General features: G+C 47.7%; 1 protein-coding gene and 1 long non-coding RNA gene across 3 annotated transcripts; both read right to left on the bottom strand.

Annotated features, from left to right (window-relative positions):
* Positions 1–1,934: 1,934 nt before the first annotated feature.
* ID4 (inhibitor of DNA binding 4) lies at positions 1,935–5,096 on the bottom strand. 2 transcript variants are annotated; one of them, XM_055800715.1, is made up of 3 exons: positions 4,425–5,096; positions 3,744–3,802; positions 1,935–3,368 (listed from the first exon to the last, which is right to left on the bottom strand). In XM_055800715.1, exons 1-2 carry the CDS (start codon positions 4,831–4,833, stop codon positions 3,789–3,791), a joined length of 423 nt encoding a protein of 140 aa, XP_055656690.1. In that variant the 5' UTR covers positions 4,834–5,096; the 3' UTR covers positions 1,935–3,368; positions 3,744–3,788. The 2 variants fall into 2 exon arrangements, with proteins under 2 accessions (XP_055656690.1, XP_055656689.1); XM_055800714.1 differs by having other exon boundaries at positions 4,432–5,096.
* A 2,497-nt stretch (positions 5,097–7,593) lies between these two features.
* Positions 7,594–15,465, bottom strand: LOC114011667 (uncharacterized). Its single transcript, XR_003553710.2, has 3 exons — positions 15,360–15,465; positions 11,441–11,531; positions 7,594–8,884 (listed from the first exon to the last, which is right to left on the bottom strand). It is a non-coding gene; the product is annotated as an uncharacterized LOC114011667 (long non-coding RNA).
* Between the last annotated feature and the right edge of the window lie 4,331 nt (positions 15,466–19,796).

The raw sequence follows: 19,796 nt of genomic DNA, 5'->3' as shown, positions 1-19,796 counted from the left end.
CACAGTGTATGTCTCAGTCGGCTCCTCCTTGGAAGGCTCTCCTGACAATCACCCCTGCTTTCCCTCTGCTGCCTTTCTTACCTGAAACTTAATCCCCTTAAGAAAGATGAAGTAAAAACCCACAAGTGCATTTTGCCTGGTTCATCTCCCTGCTTCTATAAAGATGAGTACATGTTGCCACTGGTACGCTGCAAGTGGAAAACTGGAAGTTTGTTTGACAGCCAGTGACTTGCTCAAGATCACAGAAGAGCCTCAGTAGCAGAGCTCGGAACAGAATTTGGTATCCTAATTCCTAATCTGGCAGCCTCACCACAACCCTCATCACGCAATCAAAAAGCTCCTTTTAAGGAATGCTTTTGTGACCAAGAGAAAATCCAAGGCGTTAGAAGAAAAGAGTCCTTTTAATTTGCCTTTGTTCCAACGTTTACACCTTTTGCTATATGGAGAACATGATTTGAACAAGATATGGGATTATAATATGGTGAAAGACTCTAAATTAATCTTTGAAAAATAATAGTAGCTCTGGCTGTATTTAGGACTGTACTGATTCCAGCCATCAGGAAGCGATCGATCAGGTATTCCTTGCTGAAGGTTTCATACGTAGCATTAGGAATAAATCAAGACGAGCATCTACCATGCTCTGATAAAGAGCTTTCTTGAGTATCGTACACAGGCTTTCACATTTGTCAAGAATGCTATATAACAGAAACAATTTTCACAGCTCTTTAATAAGACTACATTTTCTAAAGGTCCGAACTTGTTGCACCGCAACAGTTTTTAAAAAAGCAAAACCAACCCCCTAAGCCACTGAGCAGGAGATTGCCCTGACCTGAAACAATCCAGGGCTTGGTACGCCCTCCCTCGAAGAGCAGTTCAGTGGGTGAGCAGCTCTCCCAGGGTACACCAGCTTTGATATGTAGAAACTCGACAAGGTAGCTTCGTATTTTAAGACAGCACTTTTTGCCCCCTTCCTCTGCTGTGTAACAGAATACCGCAATTTGGCAACAGCGGAGAGAAACAAATGGGGGTATTGAGAACTAATGTTACTGAAACACCGTGTACAAAATACGCTGAGCTATACAAGCTAAAGCAGGAGACTACAAATATTAGTAGGATAAACAAAGAAAACAAACATCAATTTAAACCTTTCCTTTGGAAAATTGTTGCTTTTTTTTTAAACACAACAGAATTCCCAAACTGCAGTAAAAAGCCCTACGGATAGCATTCGTACTGTCACTGTATTACTTAAGTCCTGAACTTCCCATTCTGCGTCCCCAAGTTTTACAGGAACATGGATTTTGCTCGTTAAACTACTATTATTGCAACATCTGAGCTGGAGGAACACAAGGCAGGGACCCGCTCCCCATCTCTCCCGACAGGGCAGCCTGTGGAACGCCCCTACTTTCAATGCATCTGCAGTGACACAGGCCTTCTGTTTGCAGATGCATTAGCCACTTTTTGATTTGATCTTTACGCAATTATTTTGATTAAGAGAATGCTCATCTTGTTGACATTATCACTGTAGTCAATAGCTAATGACCCTGGTAGTTAATTTCCTTATAAATATTTAATTTCATAGAAGTTGTCCCTTGGGTTATAGTACTTTTGACACTTGTATAAATTTGAATCAAATTCTCTTTTTTTAGTCAAACAGACCATGTTACACACACAGTTGGCTAGCTATTTACAAAGCACCCAATTAAATCCTACTTAATTCTCCCACTCTGAAAAATCCCATTTCACTAGCACGCAGGCTACTGATCACACAAGGCGAGCATCTTTCACTGAGCCTGGACACCAGTTCACAGGCTGGAAGACCTGAAGGTACAAAACCCTGCTGTGAGATTAATCCACCCGTCAAACGGTACGTACAAAATCAGTGGAGAGAATGTGCACATTCAGAGGATGGAAGAAATAAGCTGAAGAAATCACAGTTAAAGACAGGTAAATCTAGTTTAATGTTCACATGTAGTAGTTACACATCACAGAGATTAAACAGGATTTTCACTGCAGCTATGTTACAGGTAAACGTAAGTCATTTTGTACTAGAAAAATAATCTTGACGCAGTTATCCGATTTTTGGTCTACTTAATTTTAAGATGAATTTACATCACTGATCATAATGACTTTGCCCATGTGCCTTTCTGCAGTTCGGTATTAATACTCTTTGGACGAAGGAAACAGCAACTGGTTTTGTTAATGGTTTTGCCCTTTGGTTGCAAGCAGAGAACTGTTTTCACTTTTTAAGTGATCACTAGGCTGTAGGAATGCAAGTTTGCAATAAAACCTTTTGGTGCTAAATGAAGTTCCAGAACAACTCTTGATCTGATGCAACAGCAGATTTTAAAAAAAGCTGATTAAAGATCTAAAGCATCGCCCCCATAATGCAAAAACTAGATAGAATTTGTTTTTCTAAGTAAAAAACCACTACATATCTTACCGCTAGTTTTATAGAATGCACTAAAAACCCCTGTGCCTAAATGACAAAAGTGTAGTCTCAAAATGTATAATACACTTACAAACATTTTAAGTCTAGATTGAGGAAAACACATTTGTATGAACTCCAAACAAGTTTATTTGCAATTAGACATCTCATGCAATCATGCAGGACCACTAGCTATTAGCTGTAACTTCTGAGTCTAAAGGACATTTGGGGACAAAAAAAAGCCCTACACATTCAAGATACTTCCATATTAGCAGCTCTGTACTTGAGCTGTGGTTTTTCTAAAGAGATAATCCCACAGATTTAAAAAAAACATACACACCTTTATAATATTTACAAAAAAATATTTAATTAAAAATATTTTATAATTACAGCAGTCTATTAAAGCATATACTTTTCTCACACTTATAGAACATCTCTATATATACACAGTATGAAATGTCACTCATTTAACTATACAATATGTAACATTCCTGCAGGGAGTAGAAAGTTCCCTGGGCCCCAATAAAATCCATCTATTTTAAACAATAGATGTCAAATATATCTACAAATGCTCTGGTAGATTAGTAAAGCTTCAAGATTCAGCTGCTCGGCCCCTTAAAGAGTTATAACGCTTCTAAAGTCTGCTTTCGGCTCGGTCCTCGCTAACCAGGGGCTGAGTGGCAACTTTTGCTGCTCGAGTCCACCAGGCGCCTGCACCGCGGCCGCGCCGCTCGCATCTGCTGGGAAGCGAAGAGAAGAGACGGGGCGGGACGGGACGGGGGGGCCGCTACGGACGTGCAAAACGGTGAAAAGGCTGGGTCTGCCGGGATGAAGCATGGGAATTGCTGGGGATGGGGGGGTTGGATGGCTCCTTCCTCCGGTGCGGCGGGGCCGGCCCCCACCACCCCCCCCGCCGCCCGCCCCCCGCGGTGCCTCCGCACACCTGTGGGAGAGGAATGAATAGAGGGGGTGTGTGAACCGCTCCGCTCCAGACCGACTGGCGCCACCAACAAAACACAAGACATGCTTGATCAACAACCCAAAACAAACCAGGTCAAACAACAACCGCAGCTCCCAGGCTGGGCCAGGCGGAGGGATGCGCAGCTGCACGCCGCAGCCAGAAGCGCTCCGGGGGTAGGGGGGAAAGGAAAAAAACCACAACACCCGGTAATTAAAGAAAATAAAATAACCACCCCGTAATTAAAAATAAACCCCCACAGCCTCCTGCAAAAATGTCTCGCCGGGCTGAGGTCCCCCCCTTCGGCAGGCTTCCCGGCAGAGGCGGTGCGGGAGCCTGCGCTGCCCCCCCGGCACTCACCTGCGGAGCGGCGGTCAGCGGCAGAGGATGCTGTCCCCCGGCTTGTTAACAGAGCCAGCCTGCGCAGCAACGGACACGGCGAGTTAGGGGGGCGAAGGACACTGAGATCTCCCCCCACTCCCCAGACACCCCCACCCCTGCGCACAGGGCACTGGCGGCCCCCGAGTACCGGGGGTGCGCAGGCGGGTACCGGCCCCGGGGACGGCGGGCTTGCCCGCCCAGCCGGGGGAGCCCCCGGGGGCACTGAGCACGCCGTTGCCCGGCCGCATGCACCGCCAGGCTGCCACGGGGGTCCCGCGGAGGGGAGCCGCCCCCCCTCATCCCACAGCACGTCGCGCCGTGGGCGCTCAAGGCGCAGAGCCCCGGGGCCGCCGGCCCCCGCCGCGCTCCGCGGAGCGCTGGAAGCGCAGGGCAGCTCCCTGTGTGCAAACACGGCGATTACCGCGGCTCCCTCGAGAGCCCGTAATTACACGGTAAACACCGGGCGGGTGCCTGCCTGCACCGGGGGGATGCAGGCACCCCCCAGCGCACCCTCGGCCGTTCCGACGCTCCGTCCCCTCCAGGGGCAGAGCCACGGGGCCGGCGGCGGTGAGGTACCACCGCGGAGGGGGGGCTGCCAAGGCGGCCGGCGCTGACCCCCTCCCGCTCCGCGCCCCGAGCCGCGGGTGGCGTGGCACGCACCTCTTACCGGGTCAGTGTTGAGGGCTGTCAGCGGGGTCCTGGGGGTGCCCGCGGGGTAGCTGCCCGGGTGCAGGGCGGGCGGCTGCTGCTGCTGCTGCCGGAGCAGCGCCGGGTGCGTCTCCAGAGCCAGCTGCAGGTCGAGGATGTAGTCGATGACATGCTGCAGGATCTCCACTTTGCTGACCCTCTTGTTGGGCGGGATGGTGGGCACCAGCTTCCTCAGCCGGCTGTAACAGTCATTCATATCGCACTGCAGGCACAGCGCCGCCGGCTCCTCGCCCGACGGCGGGCTCCCCTTGCAGCCGCTGTGCTCGGCCAGGCACCGCAGGGCCGGGTGTCCCCCGCCGCCGCCCGCCACGCCGGGCTGCGCCTTGCGGCTGGGGTGTCGGACAGGACTCACGGCTTTCATCGCGCCGCAGGGAGGGAGGCAGACCTCCCTCTCCACCGCCGCTGCCGTCTCCGGCGACCTCGGGCAAGCCGCACAACGCACCACCCGCAACGCAACGGGGAGCGCGGCACGGCCGCAGCCTCGCTGGCACTACCGGCGGGGCGCCCCCCCCGCCCCGGGATGCAACGAGAGGCGCTGGCAGGGCCGCGCGACAACGGCCACACACACCCGCCCTCTGCCACCCGGCTGCCACCACGGCCGCCTCTGCCGCCGTCGCTGCCCGCGCCGCCCGCTATATAGCGCGGGGCGCGGCGGGCGGTGCCGGGGGGAGGCGGGGGCGCCGCCGCGGCGGGGCAAGGCGAGCGCGGCGCGGGGAGCGGGGGGGGGGGGCGCCACGGTGCCGCGCCGCAGCCAATCAGAGCGCGGCGTGTCCCCCCCGGAACGCTGCGCCGGCCAATGGCGACGGGGCCGGGGGGGCGGTGGCGCTGCTGGAGGGGGCGGGCGGCTGGCGCTGACCCCCGGGGGCGGTGGCGGCGGCGGCGGTGGCGGCGGCGGCGGCGGCGGCGGCGGCGGAGGAGGAGGAGGAGGAGGAGGAGGAAGGCGGTCCCGGGGAGGGAGGACTGCGGGAATGCGGGCGGGACCCGCCGCCCAGCGGCCCTCGGCACCGCCCCCGCGGGCTGCCGCGCAGCTCCGCGGGGGCGAGCGCAGCCCTGCGCGGCCGGCCCCGCTCCCCGCCGCCCGCCCGGAGGAAGGCGGCTCCCCCCCCGCCCCCCCCCCTCCCCCCCCCGCCCCCCCCCTCCCCCCCCCCCTCCCCCCCCCCCCATCTCCTCGGGTCGTGAAACGCGATTTTATCCGCCCGGTGTCGGAGACCCAGCCCGGCTTTACAGATATTTTGAGGGACTTCAGGACGCCGGTTTAAAGGCAGGGAAAATCCCAAGGAAACCTTGGGGGGGTGGGGGTGGTGAAGGGGAGGGGGAAGGAGGAGAGTTTAGGGACTTCAAGCGAAGCAATGCCTGGGAACATTAAATTAGAGCACATAACTATTAAAAATGCATGGAGATGGAGTATTTAAAATTCCTCCATGACATATAATATTAATCCATTTTATGTAAAATTCATACCTGTAACTTAATTTGGTCCATTAATGCACCAGATCACGTATTAGTAGATGTACCATGTTTTAAATATGATGTTGGAAATGTCCGGAGTTCTGTACTTTGAGACAGAGCATTAAAATTAACAGACACATACTCCCAGGTCCTGCTTAAGTCATCTCATGGCAGATTGCAACCTTTTAATTTAATAATGCAGTGTTCAAAGTTTCTGCTAATTCCTGCTGTGCATTAGGAGCCGTCGCGTGTTGGAATGGGATGCGGGTGTTGGAAACACAGCGCCCAGTCCTACCGATGCTGCAGCGCCCGGAGGGCTCCGTGGGCGACGTTGGGCTGATGGCTTGGCCAAAGGGCTGCGGGGAGGAGTAAAGGCTGCAGGATCTGCCCCGAAGCTTGTAAGTCAAACCCAACAGAAGGGAAGAAATCCATAATGGTGATTAATGATTGCATGTCCCCTCAATGCTTAGTCACAACGGGTGATATATAAAGGATACAGTGGGAAGCTGTCAAACCCAGAACTTGAATGAGCGGTGAGACTGGATCATCTGAAGCGTATAATGAAGCACACTTTCATTCTCTCTCACCCTTTAAAAACATATGTTTTGAGGCTCTGCTTACAAATACTCACACCCTTGTTTTCCTTATTTTGTCCCACATTACCAGTGCCATCCGTGGCAGTTGGGCTTCTCTCGGCACAAAATCTAAGTGCTTGGTGTAAATCTTTGAGGTGTAAATCTAGACTGAGGTCTGGATTTGTGTGCTACATCATGACAGTGCGATGGGAAAGATGTATTTCCATTAGCTATGGGTTGGATGATCCCAGTTCTGCCACAGTCATTGCTTTTATTCTGTAAAACTCCACTGCTTGCAGTCTCCCAGTCTCCCAAGGTGGAAATACATATGGGATATATGGGCCTTTAAAGCATACTGTATGGTTACATGTTGTTTGTTTCTCAGAGTCCTGGTAATATGGACAGACTCAGTGTGCTATCTAAAAAATATATATATATATATTTGTAAATTATGGTGAGCTGAAATCTTGCTGGTCCCATTTAATTAAAATCTGTGTGAAACTAGATATCCCACAATATTGGGTTGTTCTGTTTGTACTGAACCCCTCCTGGGAGCTCATCTGATCTCAGTGGAAGTCTCTGGGAACCCCAGTATGTAACTGGTTCCTCTTTAGCTCTCCCAAAGCTCATTGGGACAGATTATTTCTGTAGGCACGCATGCTCTCACACAGACACACACACGCTCTGTAGCAGCCCCGTAGCAAATTCCCTGAGACCACGTTGGCTCTCGAAGATGACTCAGTATTTCTGGAAAGCCGTGAAGAACTGGGATTTGCCGCAGACCTCTTTTTCCATCGGGTTCCTTCCACCGTAGAGGGTACACAGGGAAACCCAAGGGTCTGTAAGCATTGCTGAAGCAGTGGCAAGGCTGTGCGTGCTCACGTAGCTAACATATCGCAGCAGAGGTATGTGGGAGAGGGGAAAAACAGCCCTCCCCTTCAACTATCGCATAAATATTCAGGGGATTTCCTCTAGTAACTCCCTTTGATACTCATGAAGTTGATACATGCTAGTCCGACATGCTCGGCTGAACAATAGGCACCAATTCCCTGTTAACAGCCAGTCTGCTTCTGCTCTCCTTGAAGTCAATGGGAGTTTTGTCATTGACTTAAGTGGGAGCAGGTTGGGTCGGCTGCTTTTTCAAAATTTAGATTGGATGTGCACCAGATGCTGAGTAAATTGCTCTAGAAATGGGTTGGAAACCCCGGAATGTTAGCAGTGGAGGTAGGCATAGTGAAACTCTTCATCCCTGAAGATGTATGTACACGAGAGAGAGGGATGGTAGCTAGTGTTCACGCTTTTGTCCTATTAATAGCAATATTTTTCATGACATGATTATATAGGGATTAACACTCCTTTTTTTTCACCAGACTGAGTTTGGAGTTTTAAAATAAATTCTGTGCATCTTTAAGCATGTGGTCCCTTCCTGGCTGGCTGGAGGAGTTCATCTGTCTTGGCTGGGGTTTTCTGTGCTCTTCTCCCACATCCAGAGAGCCGACATGAATTTCCATTGTAACCAGCTCCTGCAATATTACCACGAGATCCCCGATAATGCTTGAATGGACCAGTTAGGTCCATTAAAAGAGAACTGATGAGTTCAGATCACATCACAGGTGCTCTCTGGAGCTTAAAAAAGTCACTTGTGATTCAAAACCAAAGTACAACAAGTTAAACATGAAAACATAATGACTGGCCTTGTATCTCCTTTGTCATGAGGATAATCCCATTGAACTTAATGAGTAACATAGGCTGAGTTTGTCAGCACAGGTCTGAGTATATGAACATGCCATTGACTCTGGCTGAAAAAATGAACCAGAGACATTGACACCGTCTCTGGGCCATGGCTCCAGGGAAGGGGGACAGTCCTTCCAAGCAGGCAATACAGGACATTTCCTCTGACGGCACTCTGGATCCACAGATGTTTGTGCACGATACGATGCCACTGAACCAGCTGGTGCATTGGATAGTACTGCATTCGTTAAAGGAGTCTCTGGGCAGATAAAATTTGAAGGGAACACATTTAGGTAGGCAAAGGGAAGCAAGCAAGCAAGCAAGGAAGCGGTTTCTTGCACAAGGTTACTTGCTATACCTACCTTAAGAGGGCATGAAATGCACACAAATGCACAATGCGTTTTTATTCTTAAGCAGGTTATGAAACAGTGGTTGAGTCAAGTGTCCCTGTTTTGGGGCTTGGGGCACACCGTATCAGGGTGGTGCAGTAAAATCCCAGGCTTTCCTCTGCTTGAGGCTGCTTGAGGTGGGACAAGTTTCATCCTGGTGGGCACACAGGTATGTGATACTGAGACTCCCTGCCCCCCGTTCCTGTTGACTTCAGCAGGCAGCCAGAAGACTCAGGATCTCAGAGGAGCTGCTCAACACCTAGAAGGGCTGATCATTAAAAAAACATTATAAATCTCTGAATGGTTTATGGTTTATGAGGGAAATAGCAATTGATTCCTCAGTGGTGCCATTACTCTCCACTATTGCTATCATTCAAAAGGCAATAATGTTGGTTATTTACCTTCAATTAAAATATCTAGTTAGTTGTGATGTCATTTAAAATAGCACTATAATGTGTTTAGTGCTCCCTTATCAAACACCATAGATAAACTCCTCTTGGCAACAGGGGATAGTGATATGAAATGAAAAATTGGGTGGAGGAGTGAGATGAAGGAAAGAACATGTAAATCCCTTATTGGATTATTATTCCTACATGCCTCTGTATCCTTGGACACCGGGCTGGAGGTGAGGCTGCGGGCTTCTTTGCAGTGACACCCCATGGGTCCTCCAAATGGGTCAGGGAAGATCCATCAGGCGTTCAGGGAGCACAGAGAAGTCACCTCAGTCTGCAGACCACCAACAGACCGCAATCCATCAGTCTTCTGGTACCACTCCTCACCAGGGATGATTCCTCACCAGAGCTTTTCCAAACTCTTCTTCACTCAAACCTTTTCCCCAAATAGTGCAAGTCCTCTTCAGTGCTGTTGTCCCTGTCTTCTGCAAATCCAAACCCTAAATACCAGTCACATGCCGCACTTAACGTGATGGGGTTTTTTCTCATTCTCTGGTTGAGGTCATGATACAATTTTCTGTTTAGTGAGAAAACCTAAGAGATTCTCAAGACCTTCACCTCCCCATTGCCCTCTGTGCATGAAGTTTAATATAAAATAAAAAGAAAAGCATATGTTGATTGCTCGCTACAGCTCTTCACAGGCAAAAGGGAGTTTTTAATTTATTTTTTTCATGTTCACGCAGTTGTCCAATTTAGAGCATCCTTCTAATGCCAGGAGTGTGCTCCTACCCACCTCTTTATGCTCTCCTTCAGCTTCGTATGGTACAAAAAATCATGTGACACCAAACATTTTGGAAAGATGAGGAACAAATTAAAAAAACCCCAAAACTTCTCCATGGCTTGATGCTTATGTAAGCTCTTTTTTACACAAACATGCAAATGAATGCATAAAGAAATATTTCACCTCAGTTAGGGGAGAGAACCAAAAAAGGCTGTAACAGGGTTAGTATCTGCAAGAGCTTTTCTTTTCTTTTTTTGAAAAAAAGTGAATTTGTGCAACCCCACCTTCTCCCTCTGAGAGGCTGCGGCAGCAGGCAACACTGGTATGTCACTGACAGACGCCCTGGCATTTGCCTGGTGGCCGAAGGCGAATGTCACTTCAGAAGGTTGCTTTGTTCAGGTGACCAGAAAAACACTGGGTGTGTTGGGTAATGTCAGATTTCTGTGTTGACTAAAGCAAGCTTGTAGCAAGAAAGATAACTCATGTTTGACAGCCCTCTGCAGTGTAGTCCAAATATAAGCAATCAAGATGCTGATTCTGGGGAAGGGGAAAATAATCTCGGAGTATTGGGAGCAGTTTCCTGAGGAGCACTCCATTAAACCGAGTTACATAGTAACAGATTGAATTTGGACTCTTAACTTCTTTAATTTCATTTTGCGTAGATTTAGATCAGATTTATGTGCAGTGTCGTGCCCTTTGTTTCTAGACAGAAATCCTCAGTCAATCTGCCTGAAAACTGATGGTATGATACCGCCTCGTATTATTTTCATGTTGGTTTCAAGTTGGCATTAAGAGCTCTATAATCACACAAATAATGCAGCCTACAGGGGCAATGAGCAAATCGACCTAAATTAAATAAGTATCTGGATGTGTACATGCTCATCTGCATATGTTATCATTACACCAATGATACTGGTATTTATTTCCAGGGGACCTGAAGAGCTTCATCAGCAAAAGCAGCCTAAGTTCAATCCACAAAAAAACCCCTGCAGAAACAATAGCAATACGACATTTTACAGTTTGAAAGCTAATATTAACACATTTGTTATTTATTTTACAGTTTGAAAGCTGATATAACACATTTGTATATAATGAGTGTTTTAAAGAACTGTTCAAATCTTTGGGGGTTATCTTTTTAATCTTTATTTATCTATTTATGTATTTATTGTAAATTAAGAGAAGACATCACCTCTCTCTCCCTGACTGTGAAGACAGCCTTTCCCACAGCAAAGGGACATCCAAGGGTAGACAGGAAGACCTTTGCTTCCTCTGCATTGCTGGAAATGCATCCATGTTTTCCGTAACTGCAGTCGGTTCTCAAAGTACTTTTATGGGTCAGCGTCACTTTCAGCTATCACCTGCTTGCCAAATACTAATTTACGATTCTGCATTTTGCTTCATGCTAGTGACAGCCTGACCAGTATTTAAAGCACTATAGAAAATGCTGTTTGTTGATTTGGCTCAAGTCACATTGGCGTCATTGCGGGGAACAGAAGTCAGAAAGAACTAGAAATTCAAGTCTGGTGGTCGTGTGTGTGGAGGGGAAGCTGCTCAATGTATCTCCAAATCCCCTGACCACAGCTGTTTATGGGCCATGCCATGCACTTCCAATGCATGCAGCATTCTGTAACCTTATTATCTATTTATTTACCTGCCATAGAGTTCCTGTTGCCATAACACGAGGCTCTACCAAGGGCTTATCGACAGAAGCAAAAGGCTCTTTCTCATTCTGGTCTTCCATCCTGCAGAAGAAATAGGAGAACAGTAGAGGATTATTTATAGGATTATAGCACCATTTTAATTTGCTTCTGTACTCGTGTGTGTTTGAAAAAGCGGTCTGCTAAAAAGATGAGTTTTGGTGGTAGGATGCTTTCTGCGGTCATTCCTTATAGCCTGCACAGCTTCTGAGAAAGTTGTCACTTAAGAAAACAAGAGCCCTCAGCTTTCATTGACAGAAACCAGTGTTTGCAGGATTTCATGTTTAGAGAGCAAGAAAAAAACCCAATGACAGGTAATGTCTCCTTTAGGCAGACAGGGTCACACTGATGACTTTTAATTCCAGCAACTGTATATACTAAAATGACCTTATATGCTTATTAGGACAACACCTAATGAAAACCACTGCGTAGCACCGTGAATTTAAATCAAGATATACATTGCAGGGTGCAAATGTCTGGAGATGCAGAAAAAAGAAAGATGGATGTAAGAAGAATATAGGACAATGATCCATGAACTGCAATTCTTCACAGTTAAATATATTCTGTTACTTACTAATTTTCCCCTACAAGAAGTGGGAATGAATGATATTTTCCATTTTAGAGTAATTGCATAGCAATTCTTCATGTTTTCGCTTCTTGTGCAGGGGGCAAGTCATGCAAAACTATTTTAAAGACATATTCAACATTGCTGTTAAAAATGCTTCAACATGCAAATTTTCTTACAATTTTGACTTCATTTTCCTAAAGCTAAATGATGTGCATATATAAGAATATTTTGGGTAATCACACAGCTTATGCAAAGTAACTATTTCAAGTTGTCTTCCATCCCAGTATGTTTCCACATACTTACCTTGAAGTGTTAATGACATTTATTTGGGTAATTTTTACTCCACTAACATGCTCTTTCAACACTTTAAAGCACCGATACATTTTACTCAAGCAAATGTCTTAATTTACCTCAATGGAGAAATCGACTTGAAAAGCAGCACAAATCCTTGCTTATATAGAAAGTTTGTCTTGAAGTTAATGAGCTTATTTGCCTGAGTAAGGATGTGGGTATAAGGGCTGCTCAAGTGAGCAGAAGTTTCACCACTGGATACAAAGTCATTAGCTTATTTCAGACCAGCCTCTTGCAATAGTTACTCTACATCCAGTGCCTGAGAACTGATTCTCAAAAAACTTGTTTTTTAAAATGTGGAAATACAAATGAGTAAGAAAATTTGAAATTTTATATACAAAAGTTTGATTAAAAGACATTGTGGTTAGTGGTGATGGCTATGCAAAGTAAGTTTTTGGTCCCCACTGCGTTGTATCCAGTGTCTGTTGCAGTCTTTTTTTTCCACTGGGAGTAAGAGACTCCTTATAGACATAAAGAGCTTTCTTTTGCCTCCAGGAACTCCTGAACACACACAACGCATCAATCTTCCTTGCAGTATGGTATGAATTATTATTAGAAATACATTAATAGAATATTATGTATTTTTAATCTTAGCATGAGGCATAATTTATTTACAGCCTTGCATCTCAGCTTCTCCTTTTTGTTTTTTTTCTCCCTGTCCCCTCTGGATTTCCTTTCTTCTGAATGCTCTTACACTTGCAGCATCAGGATTCTCCATGGTCTTTAATGTTTCAGTAAGGTGGCAGTCTCTCCTTTCACTCTTTAGGGTACTGTTTCATCCTGATGTGCTGAAAGATGCAGGCTTTTACCTCTGCATCTGACAAAAGGTACTCCATGGAGCATGTGAGTAAGGAAGGGTGTGTGTGTCTGTCTCCGTGTGTGTGTCCTCCTTCCCCCTTTGCTGGAAGACTTGGTTGCTGTAGACAGGGACTGAGGTAGTTACAGCCCATTAAAAACTATGCCAGGTGAAACTTAAACTGGCATTGCATAAACAGGACACACAATGGGAAGGCACTGGATAAAACATTTATTTTCAGTTGTTATTGATGACCTTTCAGAAGTTGCTCGTGGCTCTACTTTGGCCTGTCACTTGTGAGCTAAAGGGTCATCAATAACTTATGGAAATAAATGTCTTATTGATAGTCTGGCTACTGCAAGTCCACTATATTGTCTCTCACACAGAGACACACAGGCACAGAAAATACAAATCACAGAGAAAGCACTTTTGGTATTAGCCTCTGTCCTTTTATCTTTAGAAAAATGTGGCTTTCTAGATTTTGTTTCCTTTCCATCTTTCTTCTGCTTCCTTCTTTCTTCCTTTTCTTTCCCTTTCCCTTCTTACTTTTCTTTCTCTTTCTTTCTCTGCTTTTCCTCTGTTTTGCTTTCTCTCTTTTTCCCCCTTTTTCTTTCATCTTCTATTTCTGGTATTTCATAAAGATATGCCCCTAATTTATTTATAAGGGTAAGTCTCCAGAACAAGGTAGCATTACTGAGCTGCCTTGCCAGTTCCTCTATACACATGAGTACATTCATAATTGATGAAATGTTCTATAGTGTTGTGGCTAGAGTAAACTTAAGGTCAAATCTCTGGGAAAGCAAATCTTGCCATTATTCCTGATGAGAAATAAATACGTGCAGGAACTAAAAAGTGCGGAGCTGAAAGGGAATAAAACTGAATGTATAAGGGCATTTTGAACAATTCATTCCAAAGTGAAAGTGCTTTTTCTTAGTTTTTCTTCATTGCCTTGATCTTCCTAAAACTGTTGTTGGGGCAGGTTAATGACTGACCTTTGAGGGAACCACATACCAGCCTTTGTTCCCTAGCAGTCAGGATCTTGCAGGGGCTTGAAACCTTTGAGGGAGAGAATAGGATTAAACTGCTGTATGAGGTCCAGCGCAGGTGATGATCAATGGGAGCGGAGGAGCCAGTTTCTCAGGACGCTCTCTCCCTTCCCCCACCAGCTGGAATTTATTTCTTCTACTGCAAAGTTACCTGATGGAGATGGCTGACTGTCAATGATGGTTCTGATTAATTTCCCTTAAGCAGTCATCAAAAGCAGGCGGTGTTAAAATCCCAGCAAGATTTTAAAGGTTACAAGTCACTTAGATTTAAACATCATATCGAGTAGTTACAATTGGAAAGACTTAACTCATGCTAAAACCATACGTACATAAACTCAGCTTGTTTGCACCCTCCCATTTCCAAAGTGTCCAGCAAACCAGAGAAAGGGGAGTGTTTGATCCCGCCACATGCGTGTGGACTAGCCGACCTCCATTAAATCAGCGTTTGCAGGGTGAGCCCTTCACACGTGCCTGTCCTCGCGCCCAGCTGTACACCCGTGACCAGTGCCATCGGTCTGCCACAAGGCAGGGGCCCTTCACCTGCCGACTTTTGCAGGGGGTTAGCTATTGCCTTGCTTGATATCTGCACCACTTGAACTGATTTAAAAGTCCATCCTCAGGGTTAGGGCTGAACTGCTGGCGGGATGCACGGGTCCCCTTGCCATCATTCCTCCTCCCCAGCCCCCTGGTCCATGGCCGGCCCTGGGGGGTCCCTGCATCCCATCCTCCCAGGATGCTTTGCCCACCCCAGCCCTGTGTCGAGATGCTGCTGCTCCCCACATGCCTCCTCTCACACTGCTGCTCGTGCTCCTTGGGGTGGCTGCACCTTTGCTGTGTGTGGCAAGGTTTGGGCAGAGGGTCTGCAAGCTGATGGGTGACATTTCAGCAAGTTTCTGCTGCCTTCAAGGCTTCTGTATGACTGCAAGCAGTTGTAATTATTCCTAAAGGTTTGGTCTCCACCTCCTTTTTTTCCCTGAGAACTTACGCACCAAACCAATTTATTAACAGGAGAATTAAAATAAGCAGAATTACAAAGAAAATCATTGCAGACGTCCCACCCGCCTGGATGCTAACAGCTACTCAGCAAATGCTAAGTGAAATAAAACACAAACCTGTGCAATTAATTGAAGTCACTCTAAGATTTTACTGGTAGAGGAACCTCATGTCAGATCTCCTCCTCCTCAGCCTGGAAGAGCTCCCATGCACGCAGGCTCTGAGGCCCACAGCTAGAGGTGCTGCGCAATGAAGAAGAGATAAAACACAGAGGAGCTGCAGTTTCTGGCAGACGGGGGGGCATTTCATTCACTGCAAAAAACCTGCACTCTGCAGTGCTTTAATGTCTTTGCTGAGAGAAATTTGTATTTAAACCCAACCTGCCTCTCCTGCTGGGTCACAAAGCAGCTACACTGGCTTTTGCCGAGTGGTCTTTGTCCTGAGCCCACTGAAACAAATGTAAAGAGTGGATCTATGTAAGTAACAGCCTACATGCAGGAACAACCTGCTTTTCCCACCCTGAGCCCACGCCGCTCCATGAGGGATGCATCCCCCTCATGAAGAAACGCAGCGGGAATGCGGTGAAGAATTCCATACGGGAACCGCTCACTGCAAGGAGGTTGCACTGCAACCGGCTGAATTGCCAGTACGGTCAGGTACCGCGCGGTGTGGGAATCTCCTTGCTGAAAGCAGTGGGAAACTTGGAGGCTGAATGCGGGAAGTTGGGAGCGCTGGCAGGGATCGCGGACCGCGCTGGAGCGCAGTGAAAAGCCCCTGTTCCCGCAGGAAAGCGCTTTTCTAAAGTGCCCGCAAATGAATTGAGGATGGAAACAGAGGCACCGCCACTCCAACAATGGAGCTGGCAAGGCCCGGGCCAGGGCAGCCGGCCCCCGGGGCTAGCGGGGGCCAAGTGGCAACGAGCCGTGGCGACAGCCCCCGCGGAAATGCCACCGTCCCCCGCGGCGGGGACAGGGCGCTGCGGGGGGAGCCATCAGTCCCCAGCCCCGGCATCGGGCATGCGGGGAGCCCCCGCGCAGCCACACGACCCCCGATGCCGGGGCTGGGGGCCGATGGCTCCCCCCTTCCCGCCCCCCCCCCCCGCCGCCGACGCCGTGGGCCGGGCGGCCCAGACTGGCCGGCGCCGGGGGCGTGACGTCACCCGCTCCCTGGCGCCGCCGGGACGGTTGCCGTGGCAACGCGGACGCCAAATCCTGCGGGCGCTGCGCTGCGCTGCCCGCCGCCCGCCCCGCATCCCACCCCCCATCCATCTCCCCGCGCCTTTGCCCCGGGTAAAGCCCCGAGCTCAGGGCCGTGGGGGTAAACCCACCCCGGCTGCCGTGAGGGGTGTCCCGGGAAGCGAACACTGGCGAAATGCGATTCACCGGGCCGGGAACGGGGGGGATGCCCCGGGTGGGCTTCTAGCCCATGGGCTAGGGAAAGGTGCTAGGTTTTGCTGGGGGTGCTCTGCTGTGGGGCCCGCCTCCCTGATAGCTGGAGATATCGCGTTAAATAGCTGGGTGCTGGGGGGTGGTGGTTAACAGCCTGGCAGAGTGCCCCTGGGCACAGCAGGGGGTGCGGAGGGGCTCAGCGGGGGTCACCCCTGCGCCAGCATCTGTAGGACTCGGGGGTTAAAGGACTTTCTGGCTCACGGGTGGGTATTTAATACATTTCCATGGATATCCATTAATAAATAGCCATGGACCTTTCTGTGCAAATACTTCTGTGCTCTTGTGAGTCTGTGGCACCTGGTGGCAATGAGTTCCACTGGTGTTTTATGGACAAAACATTTATTTCAATTGTTCAAGAAATCCATCAGCTGATAATTAGAACTGGCACCTCCTAATTCCTGTGTTAGGAGAGAGTGAGTAACTTCCATATTCACCTTTTTGACACAATTACTAATTTTGCTGTTCTGTGCCATATTCTCCCTAGATTTTTTTTTTATTATTATTATTATTATTAATTTTTGTGCTGGAGAAAATATGTTCCTTTAATCGCTCCCATATGGACTCCATTCTGACTGATCATCCTGCTCGTCTCTGCACCTCTGTAGTTGTGTGATACCCTTTTTGAGATGGTGGGAGAAGGATTTCATGGAAACAGCATATGAGACTGCTGTGTGCTAAGCACTTTTGAAAACTGCTTTCTCTTTAGCTGCCCAAGCATGAACATTTTTTACCCAAGTATTGTTGTCAAGTACACGAAAATCTGATACTGAAGGTTTTGAAAGTTTTAAAGCTATAGGCTTTCTAAACTCATCTGAGAAACTTAAAATGCGTGAAGTCTCTGCGAGACCTAGGGCTGATGTCAAACTTTGCGAATAACCCTTTTTATTGCTCAAAAAGATACGTTTATATATTTAATGTCCATAATGAATACTTTTGAAGTCTCAGTTGACTGAAACTTGAAGTAAAAGCACCAGGAGACAAAGAAAAGGAGCCTATAGTATAACATTAAAAAGTCTTGTGACTTTTTAAGCCAATCCTGTGATATATTTTTTTTTTTTTAATATGGTTTAAAAACTTCTCATGCTTCAGTTTGGTATTACTGCAGTTTGGTTCCGTGTGACTTTCCAAAGTCCCAAAGGAGTACTGAGTCAAATGAGGGATTAGGGTGAGAGAGCTTCCCGGTTCTCTGTACAGCCCTCTGGCAGGTAGCTCACAACACATCCTTTGGGAATTAATAGGATCATAGAATCATTTAGGTTGGAAAAGATCTTTGAGATCATCAGGTCCAACCATTAATACAGCCCTGCCAAGCCTACCACTAGACGCTGTCCCTAAGCCCTGCATCTACAGGGTTTTTAAACACCCCCAGGGATGGTGACTCCCCCCTCCCTGGGCAGCCTGTGCCAGTGCCTGACCACCCTTCCCAGGAAGAATTTTTTCCTAATATCCAATCTAAACCTCCCCTGGTGCAACTCAAGGCCGTTCCCTCTGGTCCTGTCTCTTGTTCCCTGGGAGCACAGACCAACCCCCCTGCCCACAGCCCCCTGTCAGGCAGCTGTAGGGAGCCATCAGGGCCCCCCCAAGCCCCTTCCTCTCCAGGCTGAACAACCCCAGTTCCAATAGTTACTACCTATTGCCTTTCAGTTTGTTGATTCACAGTTCCTACAGGAAACCATCTGTAAATATTAGCCTGTGTAATTTGTAGTGATATTAAACAAAGTGATGAGAATCCTACTTAAGAAAAAAATTGATAGCTTTCCATATGGTTCCAAAAAGCTTAACAGTGATACTAGTTAGCACAGTGTAGGAACAGCACAGTTCTGACTCAATTTATCTGTAAAAATGAAGACTTAGTGAAACATTAATTTTCCAAAATTACGGAATGTTTTAATGTGATTGTAATTGCCCCTTTGTGCTTTTAATTTATTAACATTGTTATAACAAATTATAACTCATTCTAACCAAATGCTTTAGATACGAAAGAACCAGGCTGGTATGCTGGCATCTTGATGGAAAAGATCGTCTCTGTGTAATGGAATCGTACCGTATCCATTGTGATTTACGTGGAGTAACTCGTGCTAATTTGGGGATTTCTTTTGCATCGGTATTGTGATGCTTTGATGTCTCAGGCTTAGTCTCCTACATCTTCACATCATACCTTTTTATAGAGTGTTTTCTTAGGGAGCTGCACCTAGACTCAGGGCAGCCAGAACTGGATCTTGTACAAAGGAGTCACAGCAGACCAGTGTAAGTGATGCTGAGGAGTTCTGTGGAAACTCTGATGTGAGCTTAAGGGTATGTTGCAACGGTGTCTAATGAGTTCACCAGGAGCTGGTGCAAGCCTGGAACATCTAGCACCGAGTATGAGCCTGGATGAGGTCCAGCCACTTTCTTACCCTATGGAACCGAAGTGTTAAGGCTTGCTGAACAATATCTGTGCCTGCTTGGGTGTGTCTACTCTGTGTTCTAGTTATGAGAAGTGCTGAGGAACCCAGCAGAGCCTGCCATCAGCACGGTTGGTGCTGACCTGGAGCGACCGATTCAGCCCGAGTACTGCAGCACCACGGGGAGCCTGCCTGCTGTGCCCCACAGGTCTGTGCTGTGCCCAGCCAGGGGCTCGGACTGAGTTCAGGCTGGGGTTAATAGCACCTGCTCCATCCGAGAGCCTCTCAAATCCATCTGGACTTTGCTGTCTAGTTCTTCTGGGAGCACAGCATAGGGATAACTGGGCAAGATCTACAAGATGCATTCATGCTGCATGAAAGTACTTGTATGGCTGTGAATCCGCAGAGGTCTGGGATGCAGCCTGAGCTAATGAACTCAATCAGATCTGAACTGGCTTGGTGTGGAGCTCAGCCTGGTGCTCTCTGTCACTTCAGCACTCTTGATCTACAACTTAGCACCTGCAGGTTGACTCTACCAGGTGGTGTATGTGTAGGTGCATCAGCTAAAATGTTGTTGGGCAGAAAATACCACTAAAAGCATTAAGAGAGAAGTTTATAGAAAGACACACTTTGTAGCACAAGGGGATTGTGTTTAAGACTAGGTCTGTACCTTGACACTTGGCTGTTAATTTTTCTTATGGGCAAGGGAGCAGATCCATGGGAA

Source organism: Falco peregrinus, chromosome 3 (assembly GCF_023634155.1).
Source record: "Falco peregrinus isolate bFalPer1 chromosome 3, bFalPer1.pri, whole genome shotgun sequence".
NCBI lineage: Eukaryota > Metazoa > Chordata > Aves > Falconiformes > Falconidae > Falco > Falco peregrinus.
The sequence above is the reverse complement of the archived record's forward strand: the minus strand, read 5'-3'. Positions and strand labels throughout refer to the sequence as shown.